General features: G+C 43.2%; 1 protein-coding gene across 1 annotated transcript in view; it reads left to right on the top strand.

The window, feature by feature from the left end:
• Positions 1–22,754, top strand: part of MRPL21 (mitochondrial ribosomal protein L21) — an 81,124-nt gene that overhangs the window by 12,049 nt on the left and 46,321 nt on the right. The window contains exon 3 of the mRNA XM_078684056.1: positions 11,513–11,598. Coding sequence (XP_078540182.1) covers positions 11,513–11,598 — 86 coding nt within the window. The remainder of the gene's footprint in view (positions 1–11,512; positions 11,599–22,754) is intronic.

Below are 22,754 nucleotides of genomic sequence, written 5' to 3'. Positions count from 1 at the left end.
TGTGAAAAAAAACAGGAAAACTAAACATGATAATAACTAGACGTTCTCATTTTATTTGTTCTTGCTGCGGCATCTTGGCAGGGCGGAATGATCTGCTGTGCTCTCAGAGCAGGGGGAGGAGTGGTGGGCACCATGTAAGTGGGCATGAATGTTCTCCACCCAGGCAGCATTACAGCCTGGGTAGAGAACATGCCTAGGCTCCCATTCCCTGGCTGTGTGCCGAAGCATGGCGCTCGAACCAATCACAACGCTGCATTGCAGCATTGTGATTGGGTATAGGGAACCTGGAACCCCGGGTTCTTCCTGTTTGACAGAAGAAGTCAGGAAGAGGATGGAGAGGAGAGGCGGCGGCCAGCCAGACGGCTGGCTGGCGGGTACCTCTGCCCCCCTCTCCGCCCCACTGCTGCTTCCTGGGAGCAGCCGCCACTGCTTACTGACTAAGCTACACCCCTGACAACAGTGTGAGAAAAACCTTGTTTCCCACTGTTGCCATGTCCCAAGGGGAGGTGTTTTTCCCCCTGTGTTTCCAGCTCCCCTCATGTCCCAGAGTCCCGAGTGGAATGTGAAAGGCATGCAGAAGAAAGCACGTGCTACTCTTCCCACACCGACCACTATCTAACCAGATCTTGTGTGTGTCTGTCTGTATCTCACACACCGACGCCCCAACAAGGATCCTTTGGCCCAAGGTAGGTGGCACAGAAAAGACGGCAGTGCAGCCCGACAATATCACCACACAAAAAATGAGCAGATAGTCAGCGCTCTCGGGTAGTCCCAATATGCAGTTTATTGATTTACCTGGTGCAATAAACTGCATATTGGCACTACCTGAGAGCGCAGACTATCTGTTCTAATTTTGTGTGTTGAGATATATATACCTGCATGCTAACATTCGAACTTGAATGTATATGTTTCCTTTATGTCTATCACTCGAGAGTCACATGTTTATTTAATACCCAATGTATGCACACATCCTTAGACTCGTGACAAAGGGAATCCTCCCGAAACGCGTCGAGTGGCTGTTTGCTGCCGATGAAACTTATCTTGAAGAAGAAGAAGAATAAATAAAAGAATTGATGCAAATTGGAGTCCGTGCTTTCCGCATTTTTCCTGTGACAACAAAGGAGGAATTCTGTGTGGTGTTTGTTAGAATATATATATATATTTTTTTTTAATATGTAATATATATTTGTTAGACATTTCTTTTTTTTACAGGCGTGGAACTGGGTGGCAGAACTCCTTGTTATGTGTTGCTCTCTGTAAACTCCTCTGTGCTTCTCATCTGAGCAGGGGATGATGGGGTGGATGGGCCACACATAACATAAAAATATAGGGTAACAGTGAATAATGGAGATGTTTTTCACCTCTGGGTTCTGATGGACCTCATAGACAACTCCAACTTGTCTCTCGTTGATGTCTCTTAGAACCCCTATGAGTGAACCATTCAAGGGCTGTGTGCGCCAAACGCCCTCTGGACGTAGGGATCTTACATGAGAAGTGTGTGGTACTCTGTCGCCAGGGGTGGCCTTAGGCATTTGCAAGCTGTGCACCTGCACAGGGCTGCCAAACCCCAGGGGCCGCCATGCCAATATATATCCTTAATATAATAATCCTCTGAGGATGGATACATATTTGTGTGGCGGCCCCTGGCAGGGATTTGGTGGCCTCCGGCTCTGTTCCACTTCCAAACACCCTGACACCCCCCCCCCTCTTCACTGGCCTCTGCCCCGCCCGGACCCCCTCTTCCGGGGCCCCCTACCTATGCTCCCTGCCCAGGTCCGCCATGAGCCTAGAGCCGCCCCGGTCTGTCCCAAGGAAGAAGGATTGCTAGTGAGTTTGGCGGCGCGTGCAACTGTGAGTCCCCAAGAAAAAAAGTGAGGATCACTTCAAAAGGGGCACTGATTAAACACGTATGGCGTAGGCCATGTATTGTAAGGCAAAAATCAGGGTGACGAAAAAACATATTAAGAAAATTAGTGTGTTTGTCACTCGGCAGGTTAGAATGTGTTGCAGGTGACAATTTAATGTTCCCTCTCTCCCGTCCAGCACACATCTTTACTTAGAGAGGCTCGTCTACGCACTTCCTTTCGCTGTGTTAACGGCCGACATCTGCCCCGAATGCGTTAAATTGACTTCCAGTCATTATGCATAATTATTTGTTTGTTGCTGATCTGATGCTGACCATTAGAGGCAAGTGCTGTTTCTTGGAAAAACGGCGCTCTGTTATTTGCAGGACCTTTCTGTCGGCAGAACTTCTCAGAATTGTACCTTCCTTTCTTGACCTGCTAAACTTTTCAATATTGCTGGGGTCAGAGAACGGATTCATGGTAAACACAGAGGCTTATCCTGGCTGTAAATGGAGGTTTAACCGAGTCTACCCTAAGGACCAGTTGGTGTAAAGAATCATACTATTCATGCCTCTTTCCACAAGTCTAGTAAACATTCTCACTGTTGAATGACCTTTCAAAACAAACCTTGCATCTGAAATGTTCGATTCATTTGGATTTCCCTAGGAAAAAATACAAAGCATTAACTGAATTAGAAGGGCACTTTTGAGGACGGGTGGCATCATACTCTATTCTCCCAGCACAGTACAACAAGCATTTGCAATGCAATAGGTCTCACATTTATTTAAGTTTGAGCTATTGGCATTGTAAATGACAATGCCTTTTATTTATGTTTTGGTTTTAAAAACATAAAGAAAAGGCATTGTCATTTACAATGTCAATAACAAACTCCCACAAATGCTAGACCTATTGCATTGCAAATGCTTGTTTGCTTTTAGTTTGCCCCGTGGAAGCACGTACAATGGTTTTACTTTCTGGGACATATGGTTAATTGAATGATTTCTGCACCCACATATCAAAGCACACCTGATGCGCAGACCTTTTTTTTTATAGACCCAAAGAGGTGGCCTCTTCACATCACCCAAATTAATATTTATAGCCCCATCAGCGCCATCGGGCGCTTTGCCTGAGCCAGGATTGGTAAATGTGCTCTGAATTTTTAACCTGGTTTAATAAGCTAATAGACCCATACAGTGATGTGTTACTAGTATGTCACGGGTTCGGTTCTGCAGATTAAAAAAATTAAGCACTTCTTAAGTGGCACTACGAACGACGAAAATGTTATACCAAACTGAAAACTTAAATTGAAACCAAACTGAAAACTAACATGAAATGGACTTGAAATTCCAACTCCCTCAACGTGGTATACGGCGTTTTACTGGGGTTTCGGAATGGCTGGGATCCGGTTGCTCTGCTTTTCAGACAACAATAATCAAGTTATGGGGATGGGGGCAGTACAGACGGGCGCTGAAGCCGAACAGCCACGGACAACAGCAAATGTAATAATAATAATAATAATAAGCTTTATTCGATTTTAAACATGAAAATCATAAAAGCATACAGACACATACAACAATACATTCAAAAACATTTTAAAATTAAATAAATCTCCTGAAGGCTTTAGTTTTACACAGTTAACGTATTAGACGTACTTTGCACTATCTTTAGGCAACGTTATAAGTCACAGTATTCCAAAGAGATTTAATAATTACAGCACAAAGGGCTGTAAAACCACGGTTTGGGACAATTAGTAGGCAGTGAAAAACTATTAAAATGGTTTCCTCTGCCCACTGGGATGTTATCAAAGCCCCGTGTACTGGTTGAATGATTATAGGGCATGTAAGGATAAAAGTCATATAGGTCCCAAATGGAAATAAGACCATCTTTGTTCTGAGGTAGCCATGTCAGCAAATATGGCACAATATGTCTGCTCCTAAATCGAATTAGGATCAAGTCCCCCAAGATGTCTTTTTTAAGGGGTCCAATCCATCCCACCCTCCGGACACTTATTATGCGGCCATCTAGATGGTAAGGCAGAGGTCTATTTTTTGATAACCAGAACTTAACCTTGTTCATAAGTTCTTCGTGACTCTCAGTTTTGCCTTTTGTAAGTTCAGGGACTCCCGATAGGACTAATACAAAAGGCGCTGCTTCAGGCGGTAAATGTATGTGGGTGGTTCGGACGTGTTTAGGTGGAATAAAACGTGGTGTAGTCACTTTCAAGGGGCCTTTGGGTTTGGTAGGCAACAAGGAAGTGGTTATTAATGGTTGAATAGGCGCCGCATCATGAGGAATAATCGGATTAGATAAATTTGTATGGGCGGTTGTCGGCGAGCAATCAGTAGTAACGACGTGGGCTGATGGTTTCAGGAGAGAGTCAATGGAGTTCTCCAGCCCCGTGAGTTTATTCTCTAGTGTATTGATTTTGTCCATCAAAGGGTATATTAAGGATTTCAACAGTTGCTCGATCGTGGTCAGAAGGGCCTGGTGGGGAGATGGTTGCACATCGTCCAGATGGACATCAGGTGGCACAGTAGAAGGAGAATTAATTGAAGGTGGAATTGGACTTACAGCAAATTTATCAGATATTTGAGGTTTAGTAAGAATCCCATTATCTTTGTCCCCCTCAAGCTTCCTTTTGGCAGGGGTAACCCTGAGAGGTATAGATTTCAGCTCCCTTGTAGGTAATAGTGAGCTGCTACGTTTTCGCGTGGGCGAAAGTGCTGCTGGAACATATTTGACTTTGCACAGACTATTTAAGTCCTCCAGCCATGGGAAGGAAGAAGATGAATGAGCAAATATATCATCTGGGATTGTATTGGGCATATCCCCTGCTTTGGACTTGGGCATGTAGGTATGTAATAGGAGTTGGTAAATTACCTCAACAAACAGCCAAAGGGAGTGGCCCGTCCCCGTCCTCCTATGTCCGATGAGGGCCGTAGAGGGCCCGCCCTTTGCCCGGGCTTAGCCCGGCGTTCCCGCGCGCGACTCGCGATGCGAGAGGTTCCCCTGCCTTTTCCCCGCGCCTCCGGGCGCTCCGCTGACGTCACCTGACCGCCGGGGCACCTGGGGGATGTGGTCCCTTGCCCTCGCGGCGGTCAGGATGATGGCACTGGTGTGGCGCTAGTGTGTCCTCCGCCGTTCCCCTCACGGCACCAGGTCAATGCAGGTCAATGCAGCAGGACCTCCCAGGGCGGTCTCCTCCCTGCTTGCAGCCTCCCCCACAGCGCTCGCAAACAGCGCTCGGCTCCCCTGCCTTTTCCCCGCGCCTCCGGGCGCTCCGCTGACGTCACCTGACCGCCGGGGCACCTGGGGGATGTGGTCCCTTGCCCTCGCGGCGGTCAGGATGATGGCACTGGTGTGGCGCTAGTGTGTCCTCCGCCGTTCCCCTCACGGCACCAGGTCAATGCAGGTCAATGCAGCAGGACCTCCCAGGGCGGTCTCCTCCCTGCTTGCAGCCTCCCCCACAGCGCTCGCAAACAGCGCTCGGCTCCCCTGCCTTTTCCCCGCGCCTCCGGGCGCTCTGCTGACGTCACCTGACCGCCGGGGCACCTGGGGGATGTGGTCCCTTGCCCTCGCGGCGGTCAGGATGATGGCACTGGTGTGGCGCTAGTGTGTCCTCCGCCGTTCCCCTCACGGCACCAGGTCAATGCAGGTCAATGCAGCAGGACCTCCCAGGGCGGTCTCCTCCCTGCTTGCAGCCTCCCCCACAGCGCTCGCAAACAGCGCTCGGCTCCCCTGCCTTTTCCCCGCGCCTCCGGGTGCTCCGCTGACGTCACCTGACCGCCGGGGCACCTGGGGGATGTGGTCCCTTGCCCTCGCGGCGGTCAGGATGATGGCACTGGTGTGGCGCTAGTGTGTCCTCCGCCGTTCCCCTCACGGCACCAGGTCAATGCAGGTCAATGCAGCAGGACCTCCCAGGGCGGTCTCCTCCCTGCTTGCAGCCTCCCCCACAGCGCTCGCAGCAAATGTAAACCAGTGCACATTTTGAACGCGTCAACCCCGTCATAACAAAAAGAAACAAACCAGAATTATGCTAAAACAAAGCTTTACAAAAAGATTCAAGACTATACACGTGAGCAGTGTTTAGGTTCACTGCTTTTAAAATAGGCGCCATTGTCCTCCACTGCGTCGAACAACACTGTCTGCGGGCCCCTCTTTCCTCTGTCTTGGTGTCATTGCACCTGCTGCACAACTGATGCATACGCCTACATTTAAGCTATGTGTCCTGGTGCCACTACATCTGCTGCACCACTAATGCATATGCCTTAATATGAAGTATGAACCATGCCCATGCTATTAATAGGATCTCTGCTAACATTCAGGTGCACATATTAATAGAAGCCTCGGAAACTTTGCAGCATTAATTATAAAAAAATTAATTAAGATAGACGGCAGTATTGGACACCGAAGTTGGGTGGCAGTAGCCATGATAACCGTGATAACGGTGGCGGCACAACAAACGTGCATGAAACACTGCTATGCAAGCACGGGTAGCAAACAGCAGCAATTTAATTGGTCTCTATCCTTGTGCTGATGCTTAAAATGCACATATAAACTGTTTGAAGGACCCACTGTCTTGATGTCGCTGCACCTGCTGCACCACTAATGCATATGCCGAAATCTAAATTATAGCTCTTTCACATTAAGGAGGTCAGATAGTAGCAAGAGTCAAGTACTGAGGTGTATAAAGGGCTCACTTAAGGAACTCACAGAATGGACGGGCAATGAAAGTCACAACAACTTTAACATCCTTCTGCTCTGAGTAGTGATGTCACTTTGTATGTTTTGTCCCCTGCTCTGATTGAATCAAAGTCTTTTCGATTTGGTCAGGCAGCCACTCAGAACTCGCGACTTAACTAGTTCTTTTCCACTGCAGTGAAAGTGCAAAGGCCGGTGTGGCGGGAAATACAACTGTTTGTGCACAACATTATACATCGCAACCGGAAAGAATGACTGTTCCGCAGACACAATACATTTGTTATTTATTTTTCTAGAACCGTGGCCATGCACCAGTATCTCAGATGCCACGTTATTTTGCCCAGATTCAATGGAATAAGTCGCTAGCAGCTGCGTCCGTGACCGCCATTATGATGGTTCGTACCACGCTAGTAAAGGTGCTTTTTCAAAAATTCACTAGCATTTATTGTTCCATGAAAATATTGGGCCCTTTGGCAAATCAACAGTTATCTGAAAACTCTGAATGGCCCACTTTAAAATAAAAAATATTGGCGTTAAATTCCTAGTATGTAATTTAATTCAAATGCCTAGCTGTTTGTGTAACGAAGTTTACAGATCAGTTTATTATAATATCACACAGGACGGAACTTCATGGTCTAGCAGGCGTGATGTAGTTTCTTATAATGTTTATAGATCATTGTAATGTTTATATTATTGGTTGAAAAAAGTTATATCCACAATCGAGCCAGCCAGGAGTCCAACCTGGAATCTTCTGCTCCGCAACATACGTCATTGCGCCACTGGCCCGCCGAGGATACTTTTTGATAGGGGTGAAAGTATAGAGCTGCAAATCCCAGGGTATCGGTGGAGATTGATACTGAAAAGTTTGGAGTGTTAGCATGAGCATGTAATTCAAACCCAAACGGGAAATGCTACAGTAGCAAAGGGTGAACTCCCAGAATGTAGGAGTCATGGGGAGAGTGGATAGCTTCAACAACCTTCTGCATGGAAGAGCGACCAGCGGGGAGACTGGTATAATTTGGACAGAGTTCCTGTTGACTGCTCTGATTGGATCAGAGTCTCTTAGATTAGGCTAAACAGCCATTCAGCACTGTGCTCTTAACTGGCACTTTTCCCGATAAAGTCCATATGCAAAAGACGGAGTGAAGTGTTGCAATTACACACCGCATGATGTATTGCATCAAGGAGCAGCCGTCGGGCATGCGTTATCACACAGCTTTCTTAGTCATGTTTCAAGAAAGAGATTAAAACATGTAACTGGCAACTGATACAGACAATAAGTAACATCACGCATTTCAGAAAACAAACACCAACAGTGATTTTCTGATTATAAACAAATCTCTCTCAGTGCTAATGAATAGACAGCTGGTGATTACCGGCAAGTTGACTGGACTTTAACAAGTACTGCGCTTTCCAAAGATGCAAGATATTCTTTCAACGAAAGACCTGAAATAGAGCCAGACAAAACTGTTGTGTGATCCTGTTCTCCACCACGCCTGCCCGTGAGCGTGCCCATCCCGAAACCGGAAGTTCGGGTGCGTCATGGCTGTCGTGGGGAGGGATTTCCGTCTTCTGCGGGAAGCCCGCGCCCACAGAGTGGCTGGCCCAGAGGAGCAGTGGTGACGTGGGGCTCCCATGCCTGAGGGAGAGCCCCGCGGAGGCTGCAGAAGTCAGGAGTGGCGCCGATGCGGTGAGTGGGGCTTAGTTGGGGGGGCGGGGGGGTATGCGCGCGTGTGTGTGTGTGTGTGTGAGAGTGTGTGTGTGCGTGTGTCTGTGTGTATGTGTTATCCGCTTGCTGGGAAAGTGGGACAGGAGATGTGCACCAGCTCGACCTAAAAATGACGTGTCACTCTAAAACAAGTCATTGGCATTATTTGGTGATTGGTGTTTCAGATGTAATTAAAATGTCAAAATCCATTCAAATAATCTGCTCAATTAATTGTAATTGTTTAGCTGTTAGCAACCCTGTGCCAGTTTGACCTCTTAACGAACTAGGACATATGCTCCTATGTTGAAGCGGCTTAAGAAATAGACGTGTACGATGCTGGTCCTGTTTTGTTTGATTTCCTTCCTTCCTCCAGAACTAGAGCCAGCACACACAAATAGTAGCTTCATCCTCCCACTAAGGGGCAGGTAGAGTATCATGGAGCTCCTCCCTCTCCTCCTCAGTATCTGCATGCTCCATCATCACTAGTACAAGATGTATGTGTGGTTGAGTTTCAAACGTGTCTTATGATACCCACATTCATATAATTTTTTATTTAGTATTTGTTTGACAAGCCCTTGCTACATCTACCTGGATAACAGCCTGGAGGATCATATTAACACTGGAAAAAGCAGCCATTCTTTTGTTCAAATGATGCAAAGACTAAGGTCCTTATAGCAGAAGGGGTTGGTCTTGATTTCACAACTCCCCTTCTTTCACCAGCTCATTAGGCTGAACCACTGACCTCCTCTCTTGTGACCGATCGGAAACCTGGGAATCATTTTCAAGTAGGACCTGTGATGCTATGTGGTGGTTTTGTAGAGTTTGTGGTTACCAAGGATGGTGTTCTGGCGCTAAGATGAGTGCTTAAAGAATGCTCATCAAAACAAGGGGCTAATTGGAGTATAGCCAACTTTTCATGAACTCGTGAAAATGCAGAAGATGGGTTTGAGTGTGCAGTTAGACGGGAAGCCCTTTACCAGAAAGAGGCTGCAGCTGAGGAAAAAGCCCCACCTCCTGCTCTTGACTCGACAAAACCTTGGCACAAATAAGAGATTGCTAAAGATAATCTCTAAGTTCACATAGAGTTGTAGGAGACAAACCTCCTAAAAAACCTGTGTACGCTTTTTGATGGGAGCCTGTTAAGGTCATTTAAGGCTTTGGTGGCTGATGAGTACTTTGGAAAGAAAAGGAGAGGGGATGGCTAGTCTGGCGGCTGTGTTTGGAACTGTTGTGGTAGAGAGTGGACATCTGCTGGAGCACCTATGTAAAGTGAGTTGACTATTGCCGGATGGTAGATGCACAGGAGGTAAGGAAGATTTTTTCCTAAGAGGTTGAAAAGCAGGTAGCACAAGGAGGCCAATTTATTCACCAAAAATGTGAGAGAAAGATCATGATCCAGCATGAATCCAAATTTAAGTCTTTACATTTGGGGGACTCAGCTGTGGCCGTGTCAATTGAGAGAAAATAGAATTTATGTAACGTCCATGTAGCTCTAGAGGTTTAAACTGAAAAAGAGGATGAAAAGCGCTGATGTTTAATAAAGTAGGACTCGGGGGAGATCCCTGAGGGAATGCTTGAACTACCGAATTGGAATATGATCTGAACGGAGGTATGAAAACCTTCTAGGATCGGTGCTACAGGTAACAGTTGATCCATGCTAAGGTTTGGTTTAGGATTTCTCTCAGGTGATCTAGGAAGAATGAGTAGGAGATGGTAGTCCAGCAACACCGAGACTACTTCCAGCAGCACCAGCACAGATTCCAGCTGCCCCAACGTAGATCATCAAGCACTGACACCAAAGTGGTTTCCTTTCTCTGGACTGGTCAAATACGAGATTGGAAGCTTTTTGATGAGGCTAAACCATGGCAGAAGGTCGTCGGAAGTCCATGGCTGATGACAGACATACCATTAATTGTCAAGTCCAGCCAAACATCGTCATTTGAAAAAACAATTGAAAAGGGATCTAATCTAATTGATTTTGAACTAGCAACATCTGCACCACTGGAACCTAACCCCTTAATTACATTTTTCTTGTTTATTATTTGTTTCCATCCCTCCTAGTGCTCTGCAGTGTTTATTTGTGGTGCTATGTAAAACTCCGTATGAATAAAAAAATATTATTCTTCACACCGTATAAGTCGTCTTTCTGTCATGTCTTTATTAACAACAAAGTAGATGGTCTTGTATGATAAGTTCATTAAACGGTGTTCATGAAGTTGATTTTTACAACACAATGTGTTACATATTTACTGGTTGTGTTGGGACAATGTTTGCTGTGTGCATGTGTTAATACTGAATAGGCCACGTTACATCGCATGCGTTTACAGTGCATCCCATTACAAAGCGGTCAATACAACAACCGTGTTGTTACATAGCATACCATTACAACGCAAGTCATTACAACAACTTGCTGGGGGCGGTGCTAGATTTTGGAATATTATAATTTACTATTCCAACTCCAGTTTGTGCAACAGTAGGGAAGGTGTTGGAGTTTAAATCCAACACCTTCTGCCACCTACAGCAAGTCGTTGTAACGACTTGCGTTGTAATGGTATGCAATGGTATGCAATGTAACAAAGCGTTGTTATAAGAACCGCGTTGTAATAGCATGCGTTGTATCAAATGCATGGTAAACTGTTTACTGTTAATACAGTAGTCAACATTTATTTTAAAGTCTGTTTTAGATAATGGTGAACTCACTATGTTTCTTTCCATATGACCTATTTTTGAATCCACCGACAGTACCACTTGTTTTTTTTTTTTGTTTTTTTTGGCAGAGTTTTATATAGCGCGAACTAGAACCGAACCGAATCAGTTATCAGAGCGCTTTACATAGCACCAGTTACGTTACATGAGGACACACTTTCATTTTTTTTAGGCACGGGGAGATTAAGTGATTTGCCCAGAATCACAGGTTTTTTTTTTGGCGTCGTTACCGAGACTCGAACCCAGATCCCCAGGTCCGAGGTCGAGCGCCTTAGCCGTTAGGCCAACCCCTCTCCCACGTTTATCTTCCTCCTGACTCCTTTGCTCCTTTCCTCTTTCTTCTGTTTCAGTGATTTGCTTACTTAAAGCACAGCAGTTGGGTATAAGAAAAAATAGCTCGAATTTTAATCTTAATCTGCTAGATTAAAAATGTTCTATCACATTTACAGTTTATTTCAGCATAGTCTGATATCTGTGAAAACAAATATGTTGTTGAATTTTATATGTACACACTTTGAGCATTTACTACAGCTAATTTTGTCTACTTTGGCAGGTATGTACCTAAAACCTCACTGTCGTCACCGCCATGGCCTCAGATAAAACTGCCAGATCCACGAGAAGAAGCCATACAGCATGCGGGTCAGTTGAGTAGCGTGGTTTCCTTTTAGGACCAGTCTGGTTCCCTTACACTGTATTGTAATAAATAAATGTGCACTCTCTTTTGGAATTCTAGTATCCTGAAATCTGTGATTGACCATCACCAGCCGCAGATTCTGTCAATTTGTAAGTGACATTGCTTCAGGAGATTATTATTTGGCTATCATTTCGTTATGCTACCTTATTTAGTTTTCTTCTTAAGAATTAAAGTTGAACCATGGCCTTCAATAGCTTTTTCCTGTTTATTTCTCAGAGGAACCCTTTACTTAAGCTGGATCATTATCGCATCATATGTCTGTTTTTAGCCATGTTCTCAATTTAGGTGCATTTATTTGTACAAATTCATTGTAGCTATTGGATTAATTATAGAAATGTGAGTCCTTTTTACCATTTCGAAAACATACTGTAAAATATCTTCACATAAATAGCTTTTCGGGGTGGGAAAAGGCTTTTAAAACATTTATAAATGCCGTCAAACCAACATTGTGCCAGACAAACGGCCAATAGCTCCTCTGTCCCACCCATGGTTAGAAATGTGCTCCAAGAATCAATCGGCAAAACTAGTACCTTTTCTACAGGAGTTATTCCCATGTCTGGATGGAAGTGTCTGCTGATGCTGAGTCTGTGAATCAAAACCCTCAGGCGTTTAACCTTTATTCGGTATTTATGCACATATTCAACTTCTGAGTGCAAAGACAAGGTTTCAACAATGCAATGTATACGTTTTAATCACGTTGACCCTTCATATGCTACTTCTATTCCATCTAGCGTTCAGCCATTTCATTATTCAACTTTTATATTTCTTGCCGAGTCAAAGGTAATTTGTAGGGTCTTTTAATATTATAATTTCAGAAATTATGCTTTTGTAGTTTGCTCATAACCCTTTTTAAATTGGGAGCGCTAAATTAATAATGAGAACAAGCCTCTTCCTTAGCACCTCCCAAATTCTTATGTTTAAGAATAACGTGTGTCTCGTCCACCCGGCTAAAATTGGAATTGCCACATTAACCCTTGGTGGCATTTATATTTTTTATAATATCTTATCACCATAGATGCAGAAATGTACGAATGCTTCTCTCTTCTCCATCAATAAAGCTCTAGTCACCTTTGAGTTGTTATACTTGTACTGCAATCGTGTCTGTGTTTATCTGTTCCCTGCCCAAACAATCATTGGGAGACAGCTCTTCCTTTTAGCAAGGCTATGCCACTTGGATTAAACCTTCCCTTAGGATTTGGAAGCTTCTGTAAGAGAATATATGAAGTACCTTGATCCAGATTCCGGCACTACTTGTATTAGTAACTCTCCTTTAAAGGAGGCCACGTTTGCTTTTACATTTGGATAGAGTATCTCTCTGTCTCCTTTTTCACAATGCTATTAAAGCACTCTAGTTCAGTAATCGAAATGAATTACTTGACCAACTCCAATCAAATGTTATCTATAGTATTCACTTTACAAGTGATCATGTTCACCTAGTCACTTGTGACTATTCATGAAGATTTTCCACGCTGTCTGGCAAAGGTTTGCCCCTGTGGCTCCGGTACTGTGGTCGGAAAGCCGTTTCTGAAGCAGTGTGTCTGAGTTCTGCTAATATTTTGAACTTACGGTGATAGGTGTGAGTGTGCTATGTGCTTCTTAAGTATCCTGACAGAGCTTCCCCTTAATTCTCTGTTGCAGGGATTCTGCACAAACACAGCACTATGTATAGGATTATGGAACCTTACTGCATAGGGACGGAGTCATCCTACCACCTTAGTACCCATGAGCCCAGGACCAACTAGCAATAGTGTCTCACTTGTTTTCCTACTCACTCACCGAGAAACAAGTGGTTAGACCCCCAGAACACAACACTCCCGACTCTCTCAAAATCGCGGTTGCAAGACACGCCCTTTCGCTCACACTCTTGTACTTGTCCTCAATAAGATCTAGCAGAGACACAAATATTTATTTTAACTAACGTGCTCTAATATACAGTATACGTGTGACAATAAGCAGGAAATTGCATATCACAAATACGGTTAGCATAGCAAGTAGCCCGTAAATCATGAAAGGAGCTGTCATTATGAAAAGACAGTATAGCCTAATGTCCATTCCCTTGTATAGTAGCAGAATGGTGATATATTAGAGGATCTCTGAGCGTTATCTGCAGACTCCATACCTCAGTGTTTAGATGGTAGATCTATATCATAGGTGCTGTCTTGCTCTTCTCCCTGGAAAGGACCCTCTCAAAGTGTTTTCCACCTATTCGTATATTCCAGTAAGACGAAAGTACGTATTCCCAAACACCAGCTGCATCTATATGTTTTGTCTAGGTGCTAGGGCCTGACCAGAACAGAATAACAAGGGGCATTGTTGATCAACCTTGCTCACAATGGTCATACTAAATCCCAGGAACCTGCAGGGTGAGAATACAGCAAAAGATTCTCATGTAAAAATGGCAAAAGTGACATTTGACAAAATAAACTTGTGTAGTAACGTCTGCAAAGCAGCAGACAATCTGCAGCGTGCTCATGCTAACTTAGAGAAGATGACAATGTCCCTATGGGCTATGTGACATCTCTTCGCATTTTTCAGTACTGTCATAAACTCTTAATTTCAACAATTTCATCGATCTCCGTGCATCCCATTTGTCTTAAATCCATGTTTATCCTGTCTCAGTATGTGGACGCCCCACATTTCTGGAAACCGTGCCAGACGTAAACATCAGTCAGTCTAACGACTCATGCACAGTACTCTTATGTGATCTTTTGTTTTTGTGCCCTAGTGTACTTCAGTTATAAACTTTCTTCCATACAAAACTGTTGGAATCCTGTTCTGGCTCTCTCTTGTTATGGGTTTTAGCACAGTTAAAGAAACTTTGGTCTTTTTTTCATTCCTGGTCTCAGCTCTCCATTTATTGTCTAACTTCTGGTGGTGCACCAGGCCACCAGAGCTTTATTTCAGAAAGTATAATAACGTGTTGGCATTAGATCAATAAATAAACATATATATGTCCAAGGTTATCACTTCCGTAAAAGAGATGTGGGGACACGCATGGACTTTAAAACCATTTAATTCGATTTCTGGCATGACGCCTTTCGGCGATTAGCCTCATCAGATGCCTCGGGTGCTGGGGGCCCGTTCAGTTTCTCATTGTGTTGGTCGGCCCATCCCCCTAAAGTAGTCTTGGCCACACCTGCGCCGCATCACAACCGGAAACACTCATGCTGTTTGATGGTGAAAGACTGCATTATCCAGCATGCAGTTTGTTCTTATCTGCAAGTGAGTGTTTCTGTCAGCCTGCGTTTTGATTACCTTCCAGTAAGGGGCTGATAGGGATGCGATTCAAGTTGAACCCCTGCACTTGTGCTGGACCATAAGCGGTGTTTAAAGTCCTCTCTTCCAGACGCTTGGTCCCCATCCACAGCACGTCTGTATATATTAAAGATGCGAGTAGTTCTGGACAATCCATAAGAACACACAGCAGCACACCAGAGGACGTCACTGTGCTAATCCCATGCTTAAAAACCTTGCTAGAAAAACAGACATTTGAGGTGAGCAGAGTTAGTGTCGCTGGTGTTGATGGGTGCCATATACAGGAGCTGCTCTCCGCCTAAATTTGGGAACTACACAGTAAAGTATTTGTCCCATCCTTAGCAGAAAAAGCCACTGCAGGCCAACACCAGACAGCAGTACTTCCCCTTCAGCTTTCCCAGCTGTTCTTCGCAGAGGTTCCCCTTGAGTCCTGAAGTAATCTAAAGTTCTAGGCTCCAATATTTATACAGTATTTCTCTTTGTTCGCATATGGCAGAGAAGCTCTGTCCTCAATACCAGTTCTGTCCTCTTTGGTCCGGCGGCAGGAGGTGGAGACAGCATTGTGTAAGGCAGACCGGGCCCATTCAGGTGCAAGGAAATCTCCTCCCCCCTACTCTAAAAGCAGCCCAGGTCTATTCAGCCTCGCCCTGAATCATCCAGGAGAGGCAGGGCACACCTCAACATACTCCAGTTACTGTCTGATAGAATGAAATATTCAGCCCCTGTCACTCCAAAGCCAGACAATAAATCCACAAACCAGCAGAGGCACAAAGAATGGCTAAGCATGAAAATAACCATTTTCTAAAAATGGTATTTTCAAACACACAATATAAAAATCATTTTTACTAAAAGATGCATTTTTATATTCTGAGTTCAGGCATACTAAACTCTATCTTTCCACCTTGTCCCAATGGGAAGTTATACTTTTAGTATGTTATAAATAAACTACCATTCTATCCTATTGGACTGATCGCCTTTCAATAGTGAAAAAACGAAATACACTGTTGTTCACTATCCGCACATGTCACACACATCAGTACATGTCCTACCTTTCACATACACTGCACCATGCCCACAAGTGAACCTTAGGCCTACCTTGGGGGTGACTCACATGTAATAAAACGTAAGGTTAGGGCCTAGCAAGTGGGTGCACTTACCAGGTCGACATGGCAGTAGAGACGGCGCACATACACTGCGTCAAATTGTAAGGCCATGCCATGGCATCAAATTGCAAGGCTATGCCAGATGATTTTTGTGACATGTAAAAGATTAATTATGGTGCATATTATTCGAGAAAACTTGGTTTCAGCGGAATTATAATATTAATCTAGCTATTGTGAGATTGAAACATGGTTAGGTATTGTTACAAAGCAGACCGCTGTACTTTACAAAATAATCAGTGTTTTCCAATTAAGCAAACGCTTTAAATAAAAGGGGGTAATATAATTCACCCTCATGCACGCTCTTCCTGCTATAAACGTGGTGCCTTTTTTATTCCGACGATGCTGCGTACTTTTTAAAACGTGTCCCGAGATAAGTGTGTGATTTATTTTGTGTACACACACTGTAAACTGCGGATGTACCAATTTCTGAAGGAGGCGCCCTGAAGAACTGAAAGACTGTATTAAATGATTCAGTCCTATGAGGCACGTTATTGTTGAAGTCATCAGACTTTCATAAACAACTGTAAAATGCTCAGGGTTTTTCTGAATTATGATTGTCCTCTAGAAGCAGCTGCTGCTTTCAGAAAATGTTTGTTTAAACGTGTTGATCTTAAAGAGTTAACAAAATATTTTACATTCGATATTTTAAGATATCAATGCAGTATTTTGAGTATTGTCCTGAGCTGAGATTTGCTAATCTAGTTAACTTTGTAGATGTTTATACCAGATGAAATAAAAGTCAAAGGCATGTTTCCGCAGCACATAAGGAGCCAGGTTAGGGCTACCACCTTTAACTAGTGAAGCGACGGTTGCCTCTTCTGAGTGTCAATAAACCTATCAACTAGTGTTGGTTGTCCAGGGAACTTCAGTAGCGAGTTGGAAGATACCGTGCCTCCCATTTCAGGATTATGAGCAATTTTTGGTTAGTTTCAGCTAGAAAACATTTGTGTGTCTGGCTAAGACTGCTCATGCCATAGAGGAGACCTGTTGGCATTGCCAATGTTTGTTATTATTTTTATTCTTCCCAACAGTAGAGGGAGACATTGTTATATCGTGAAGCCTGAACTTTATTTTCGAAAAAGCTCCTATAGTTCAACTTGCAGATATCCTGATAACCAGGAAACCCAAAATACCAACATATCTCATCGAAGTGTTAAAGCTGCAAATTTGTACTTCTTGTGTGAGCTTTGCTGACTTAGAGTTATAAAATATGGATGTTTATGTTGCATTTTTTTTATACGTCAGAAAAAAAATATCTTAAATGTATGTAAATGTTTATGCTGATCTTTAAGATGTTGACTTAGTGTTTGCTGGTCATGACAATGCAAGGTTTAGCGTTTTTACCAGTTATTTATTTCTGAATTTAATATAGTGCTGTGTGGTTCATATCCACTTTCATAAAATTTTTAACAACGCTTCAGGAAAATTATGAAACCGTTTCCTGCTGTATTCTTGTCTTTGAGCACCAGAGGGCAGACTAATGTAACTTTACCAGACCAAAAGCATGTGTTTTTATACGTATTGAATCCAAAAGCCACTTAAAGAACAGGAACGTATTATCATGATTGCTATTTTTTGCCCTGCGCCTACTAAGAAAGGATCTCCGAGTTTAATTATTTCGTCTTTAGCGCGTACACGAGTTCGAAATACATCCAAGTTAGTGTATGCGAATATCATGGCTCGCAAAAATTGGGCAGTCATTGACACTTTGATGTTTTCGAGCTCTTCTGTCTGCAAAACATGCACTAACTTGGAAATATTTTGAGTTAATGTATGTGCTTAAGACGCCAGAAACAAAAGCATACAGCTCTTCTGCTGTGGCGCAGTGTAGAAAACGGGATCTTTATACACCCCTTATTTCGAAATGTGTTGTAACATTGGAAAATGTTGGTGTATCCTCAAGACTTAGTCGCAAACCTCAGAATCACTAATGCAGGCAAAGCTGGTTTCTTTACGGCGGTCCCAAATGTCTTCCAGACCAGGGCCCCCCAACCTTGGCTACTACACTTCCTAATTTGAGCGATTCCTTTGTGCCTGCAGCTACTAAAACCGCTCCAAGATTTTTTGAGAACAGCACTGTGCTTCTAGAATGTATGTGTATGTTCTCTCTGCTGGAGCTGTCCACGGACAGAGTGGAAACATGGGGGCCATACTGAACATGAACTTGTCTAGCGCGTTACACCAGCATGCTCATTCAACGTCTGCTCATTGAAAATATGTTTGTTCGCTTCGCTGAGTGAATTCGTTCTGCTCTAGATTTGCTAGTTTAGTTTATGAACATGTTTGTTTTTTATTTAAATGGGGTAAAAAACATTTGACCATCATCCCATCCCACATCATGTCGTACCCACTGACACTTTCAGTTTTCTAGGTGAAGGGCACAACTATGATACGCACCTGTTAAATACTTAGGTGCTTAATTATATATGTAATTGCACAAACTTAAACTAAGTTCGTCAACACAAGTTTGACTTTAACCCCTGTTGTTCAACATCTGTCATCTGCTGTGAGATGAAAGCATCAAACATGAAGGAGATCGCTCGCAAAACAAAATGATCTGCTCACAAATCTGGTGAGTGTGTAGTAGAAAAGTGTAAACCAGCTGCTCGTTCACCGGGTACTTGCTTTTACAACGAGAATTTCACAGGGTGCCTCTACCACTGCAGCTGCCCCTTCTGCTTCATTTAGTCCAGCTGTCAGGACTCTTACTGACCCAAGGAAACAGTATTTTGTATGATACGGCGTCCGGATATCCAAGATTTCTCTCATGTATTTGCACATCCGACCAAGATGCGAAAACCTAGTTTTGTCTCCCTACTCCCTCATCCTGTGGTATATGCAGTGCTTTACATCGGCAGGTGCTGTCTGGCACCGAGTACCTGCACTTCTTTCATTTGAAAGGGAGTGACAGAACGTCTTGGCAATGGTGCAATACTTTTAACAATGAGTTCTGGCACTTCTGAGGAGCAAGGAGGTGCTCGGGCAGTGACTGCCCGCCCTTCCATATTTCCACTTAAAGTATTGAGTATATGCACACTTTTTACAGTGTGTGGTATTACATGCTAGTGTCTGTTTCATTAAATATATGTTCTAGGTTAGAATTGTTGCATGTCATATGTGTTGACGTTCTGCTTGGGTCAGTTACTGCTGGCCTGGAGTTTCATCAGTCGCTCCTCCTGTAAGCTCTTCTTTATGTATTTTACTTATTGGTATCTTGCCAATAAAACGTATCTTTTTTTTTTATTTCTGTAATTTTTTATTGAAAATAAAGAGCATATTTACATGGTACTGGGTGGAGAACACATGGGGAAAGAGGAAGAAGAAAAAACGCACGGGGGGGTGTGGGGGGGTTGTCAAGCATTGTATACATTGGCTTTAATTAGTTTGGCTCTTGACAGTTCATTCTGCAATTTGTTACATCTTCTTCATTCCATTCTTGCACGTTCCAGTTTCCCCGTGTCCCTTGCCACCGGCATGGTTATCTTCCCGCCCCCCTGGTGGCGTGAGGAGATAGAAGATCAAAAGATGAAGAGAGACGTAGGCATGTTATGTTGTTGAGTAGGGTGCATGTGTGCGTTCGGTGTCAATAAAACTTATCTTTAACCATCATAATCGCTTCCAGAAGTTCTGTGTGAACCTCTACTACAATTTGGTACCAGGAGTGGGGTCAGGGACTTTTTTTGGAATTACTTTCCTCAATGATGATCTACGCTTCAAGAGCTCACCGCTTTACCTACTCAAGAAGATAATAAGGACGATCTTTTCCTCACAAGCATATCGAGGTTAGTCCAGGATTACTATTATTTCCAGCTCATTCCACATCAACTCGCAGGTCTCTTATATTGACCTTGTGCCATCGTTCAAAAGAAACTACTCGCAGACTGGGAGCCCCGGCATACTTTATAATTAGAGGCACGTCGGTTGATCTCCTGATACTCCTGAGGTTAGTCTGACTGTGTTTATGTGCAACTTTATATGCGTATGTTATAGTGGTTTCCTCGCGCTATCCTCAGTTAAAAGATACGCAGCGCATGCCTTGGTCCTTCACCGTTTGGATATACACACCCTAACTCGGCTTTCCAGATCTCTGCGTCCATCTCTCTCTTCTTCTCCCTGCATGACGTGTACCGTGCATTGCATCCTAGGAGCGTGCTGACTCTCCACGCACGTCATGTACGCCGGCGGCCATATTGGTTTGGGAAAGAAGTATTTTCTTCGTGTGTGTGTGGAGTGTTTCTTCAATATTCAACAGTTACCGGCATTCAAGTCTTGCACAACGGTGCGACTCCATATTCAGTGATTCGCACACCTGTTTAATTTCATCATCATTTCAGATAACTCTACAGTTTAGCGGTGTGACACAGTGATTCACACACCTTAGATTTTCTTTTAATTACATTGAATGTTTTTCATTACTTTATGTGGTGTTTCATGCATGACAGTTCGTCAATTAATTCTCCTCACAAGGCAATTCGCCCATATTGATTTAATAGTTTATGACTCTAACTTTGTTTCTTTGCAATTTCATGGTAAAACATTATTTTGGAATTTGAGGATTGCATCTCTGTTTCAAGCTCCCTGGCTTCAAATCAAGGTGTCATCCAGCCAGCACCATTCCTGTTGAAACCTGGCAAGCCTGAACTTAAATGGTTGGAATGGCTTAGAGACTTTGAGAATTATCTTACTGCAATTGATGCAGATAACTACTCTCCAAAAAGGAAATTGGCTTTATTAGTCAATCATTTAGGCACAGCAGGACGCAGAGTTTTTGAAAATTTACCAAGGCAGCCTGCACCTACTGCTGAAGATGCAGTTTGGAACGTTTTTATTGAGGCAAAACTACGCATTACTAAACAGTATTCTGACACTACAAGTGTTATGTTAGAAAGGTTTAATTTCGCAATGTGCAAGCAGGCATGTGATGAATCGGTTGAGGATTACATAGCGACTCTAAGGATTTTAGCTGAAAAATGTCAATTTGGCCCTGATATTGATACTTATATCGGGGATCAATTTGTGTTCTGCTTTTCCAAAAAGATTCAAGAACGTCTACTCACTTCACGCAATCCCACTTTGGCTGAAACGATCGACATTGCCAAGAGCATTGAAAGATCGATTGTCACATCCAAAGTATTGTCTGGTCAGTCCAATCAAACCATGACTTCTCCTACACAAACCACTGTACAAACTTCTGGGTCTTTTTAATATGAGTCTTGTTTCTGAGGACAATGCTGTGTATTCTATTGGAAGTAAACATACATATAGCAAGAATATAACTTATAAAAATCAATCTCCAAGAGGACAGTTGGTATGTTTTCGTGTGGTTCTAGAAACCACATAGGAAACAATCCTAATTGTCCTGCTTTGGAAAAAAAAATGGACTAAATGGCCAAAGATTGCTTCTTAAAGCTCCTTGGAAATTACCAATGTCAATTCAAATCTCAACAGGGTAAGAATTTCTAACATATCGGTGGAGACACAAGATGTGCAAGATTGTACTTCACAATTTGCAAATGTTGTGGTCACTATCGAGGTACCAGGCTCTTTTGACAAACCCATCAAAGGGCCTCTGGTTGACATTTCTATTGATGGTAAGACTATTTTAGCAATGGCTGATTCAGGGGCTCCCGTTCCCATCCTTGCAGACTACATTTTAGAAGTTTTGACCAAATGATATGTCACTTATTACTCCAGACATCAACCGAAAAGAATTTGGAGAACAGGATATAGATCTCTCGGGTTATTTTGGGGATAAAGTAGAATGTCTAGGTAGGCATCATATTACGACCTGGACAGGATCCTCCTATTGTATTTGGTGATCTTCCTTCCAATATTTTGGCTATTGATCAATCTGAAATGAATGTTGAAAACCTTGTAAGATCTTTTCCAAATGTATTAAAAAACACAGTAGGTACTGTTAAAAGCTATGAACACAGTATACTTTTAAAGGAAAATGCCATTCCAATAATACACAAGGTCAGGCCTGTACCTCTTACTGTTAGAGAGGATTTAAAAAGTTTACTTAACAATTTATAAGCTGAAGGTATAATCTCCCCCTATCGATTCCTCAGAATGGATTTCGCCGGTGGTTTTGCGGCAAAAAAGGAATGGAGAACTGAGGCTATGTGTAGATTTAAGATCTTTAAATCAAAATATCCTCATCAACTGTCATCCCCTACCTCTCATACATGAGATGTTAGCTAAAATTGGGAAGTCAAAGTTTTTCTCCACTATAGATCTACACTCCGCTTATCACCAAATCCAACTCCAGATTGTCAGGCACTCACTGCATTTGTGACTCCTTTTGGAGCCTTTAAATACCTACGGTTACCATTTGGACTCGCATCAGCCACGAGAGTTTTAAAAAAAACTTATGGATAACCTTTTTGGATAATTTTCGCAAGTACAAGCATATCAAGACGATGTACTAATCCATACTGAAACTAAAGAAGAACACATTCAAATTTTACAAAAAGTCCTGAGCATTTTGCAAAACAGATCATAAACCATTTGTGTCTTTATTGTGTGGTAATGGTCTGGGGAAATCTTCAGCAAGGCTGGTCAGACTTCTTTCTAAATTACAGGAATATAATCTCAACATCAAATATATTCAAGGAGGTAAGAACATTCGTGCTGTCTTTCTCGTATTCCTCTCATTGACTGTAGTGAAGGTGAAGATGATT

Source organism: Lissotriton helveticus, chromosome 3_1 (assembly GCF_964261635.1).
Source record: "Lissotriton helveticus chromosome 3_1, aLisHel1.1, whole genome shotgun sequence".
Taxonomy (NCBI): domain Eukaryota; kingdom Metazoa; phylum Chordata; class Amphibia; order Caudata; family Salamandridae; genus Lissotriton; species Lissotriton helveticus.
Note: the sequence above shows the minus strand (reverse complement) of the source record. Positions and strands in the feature narration are given on the sequence as shown.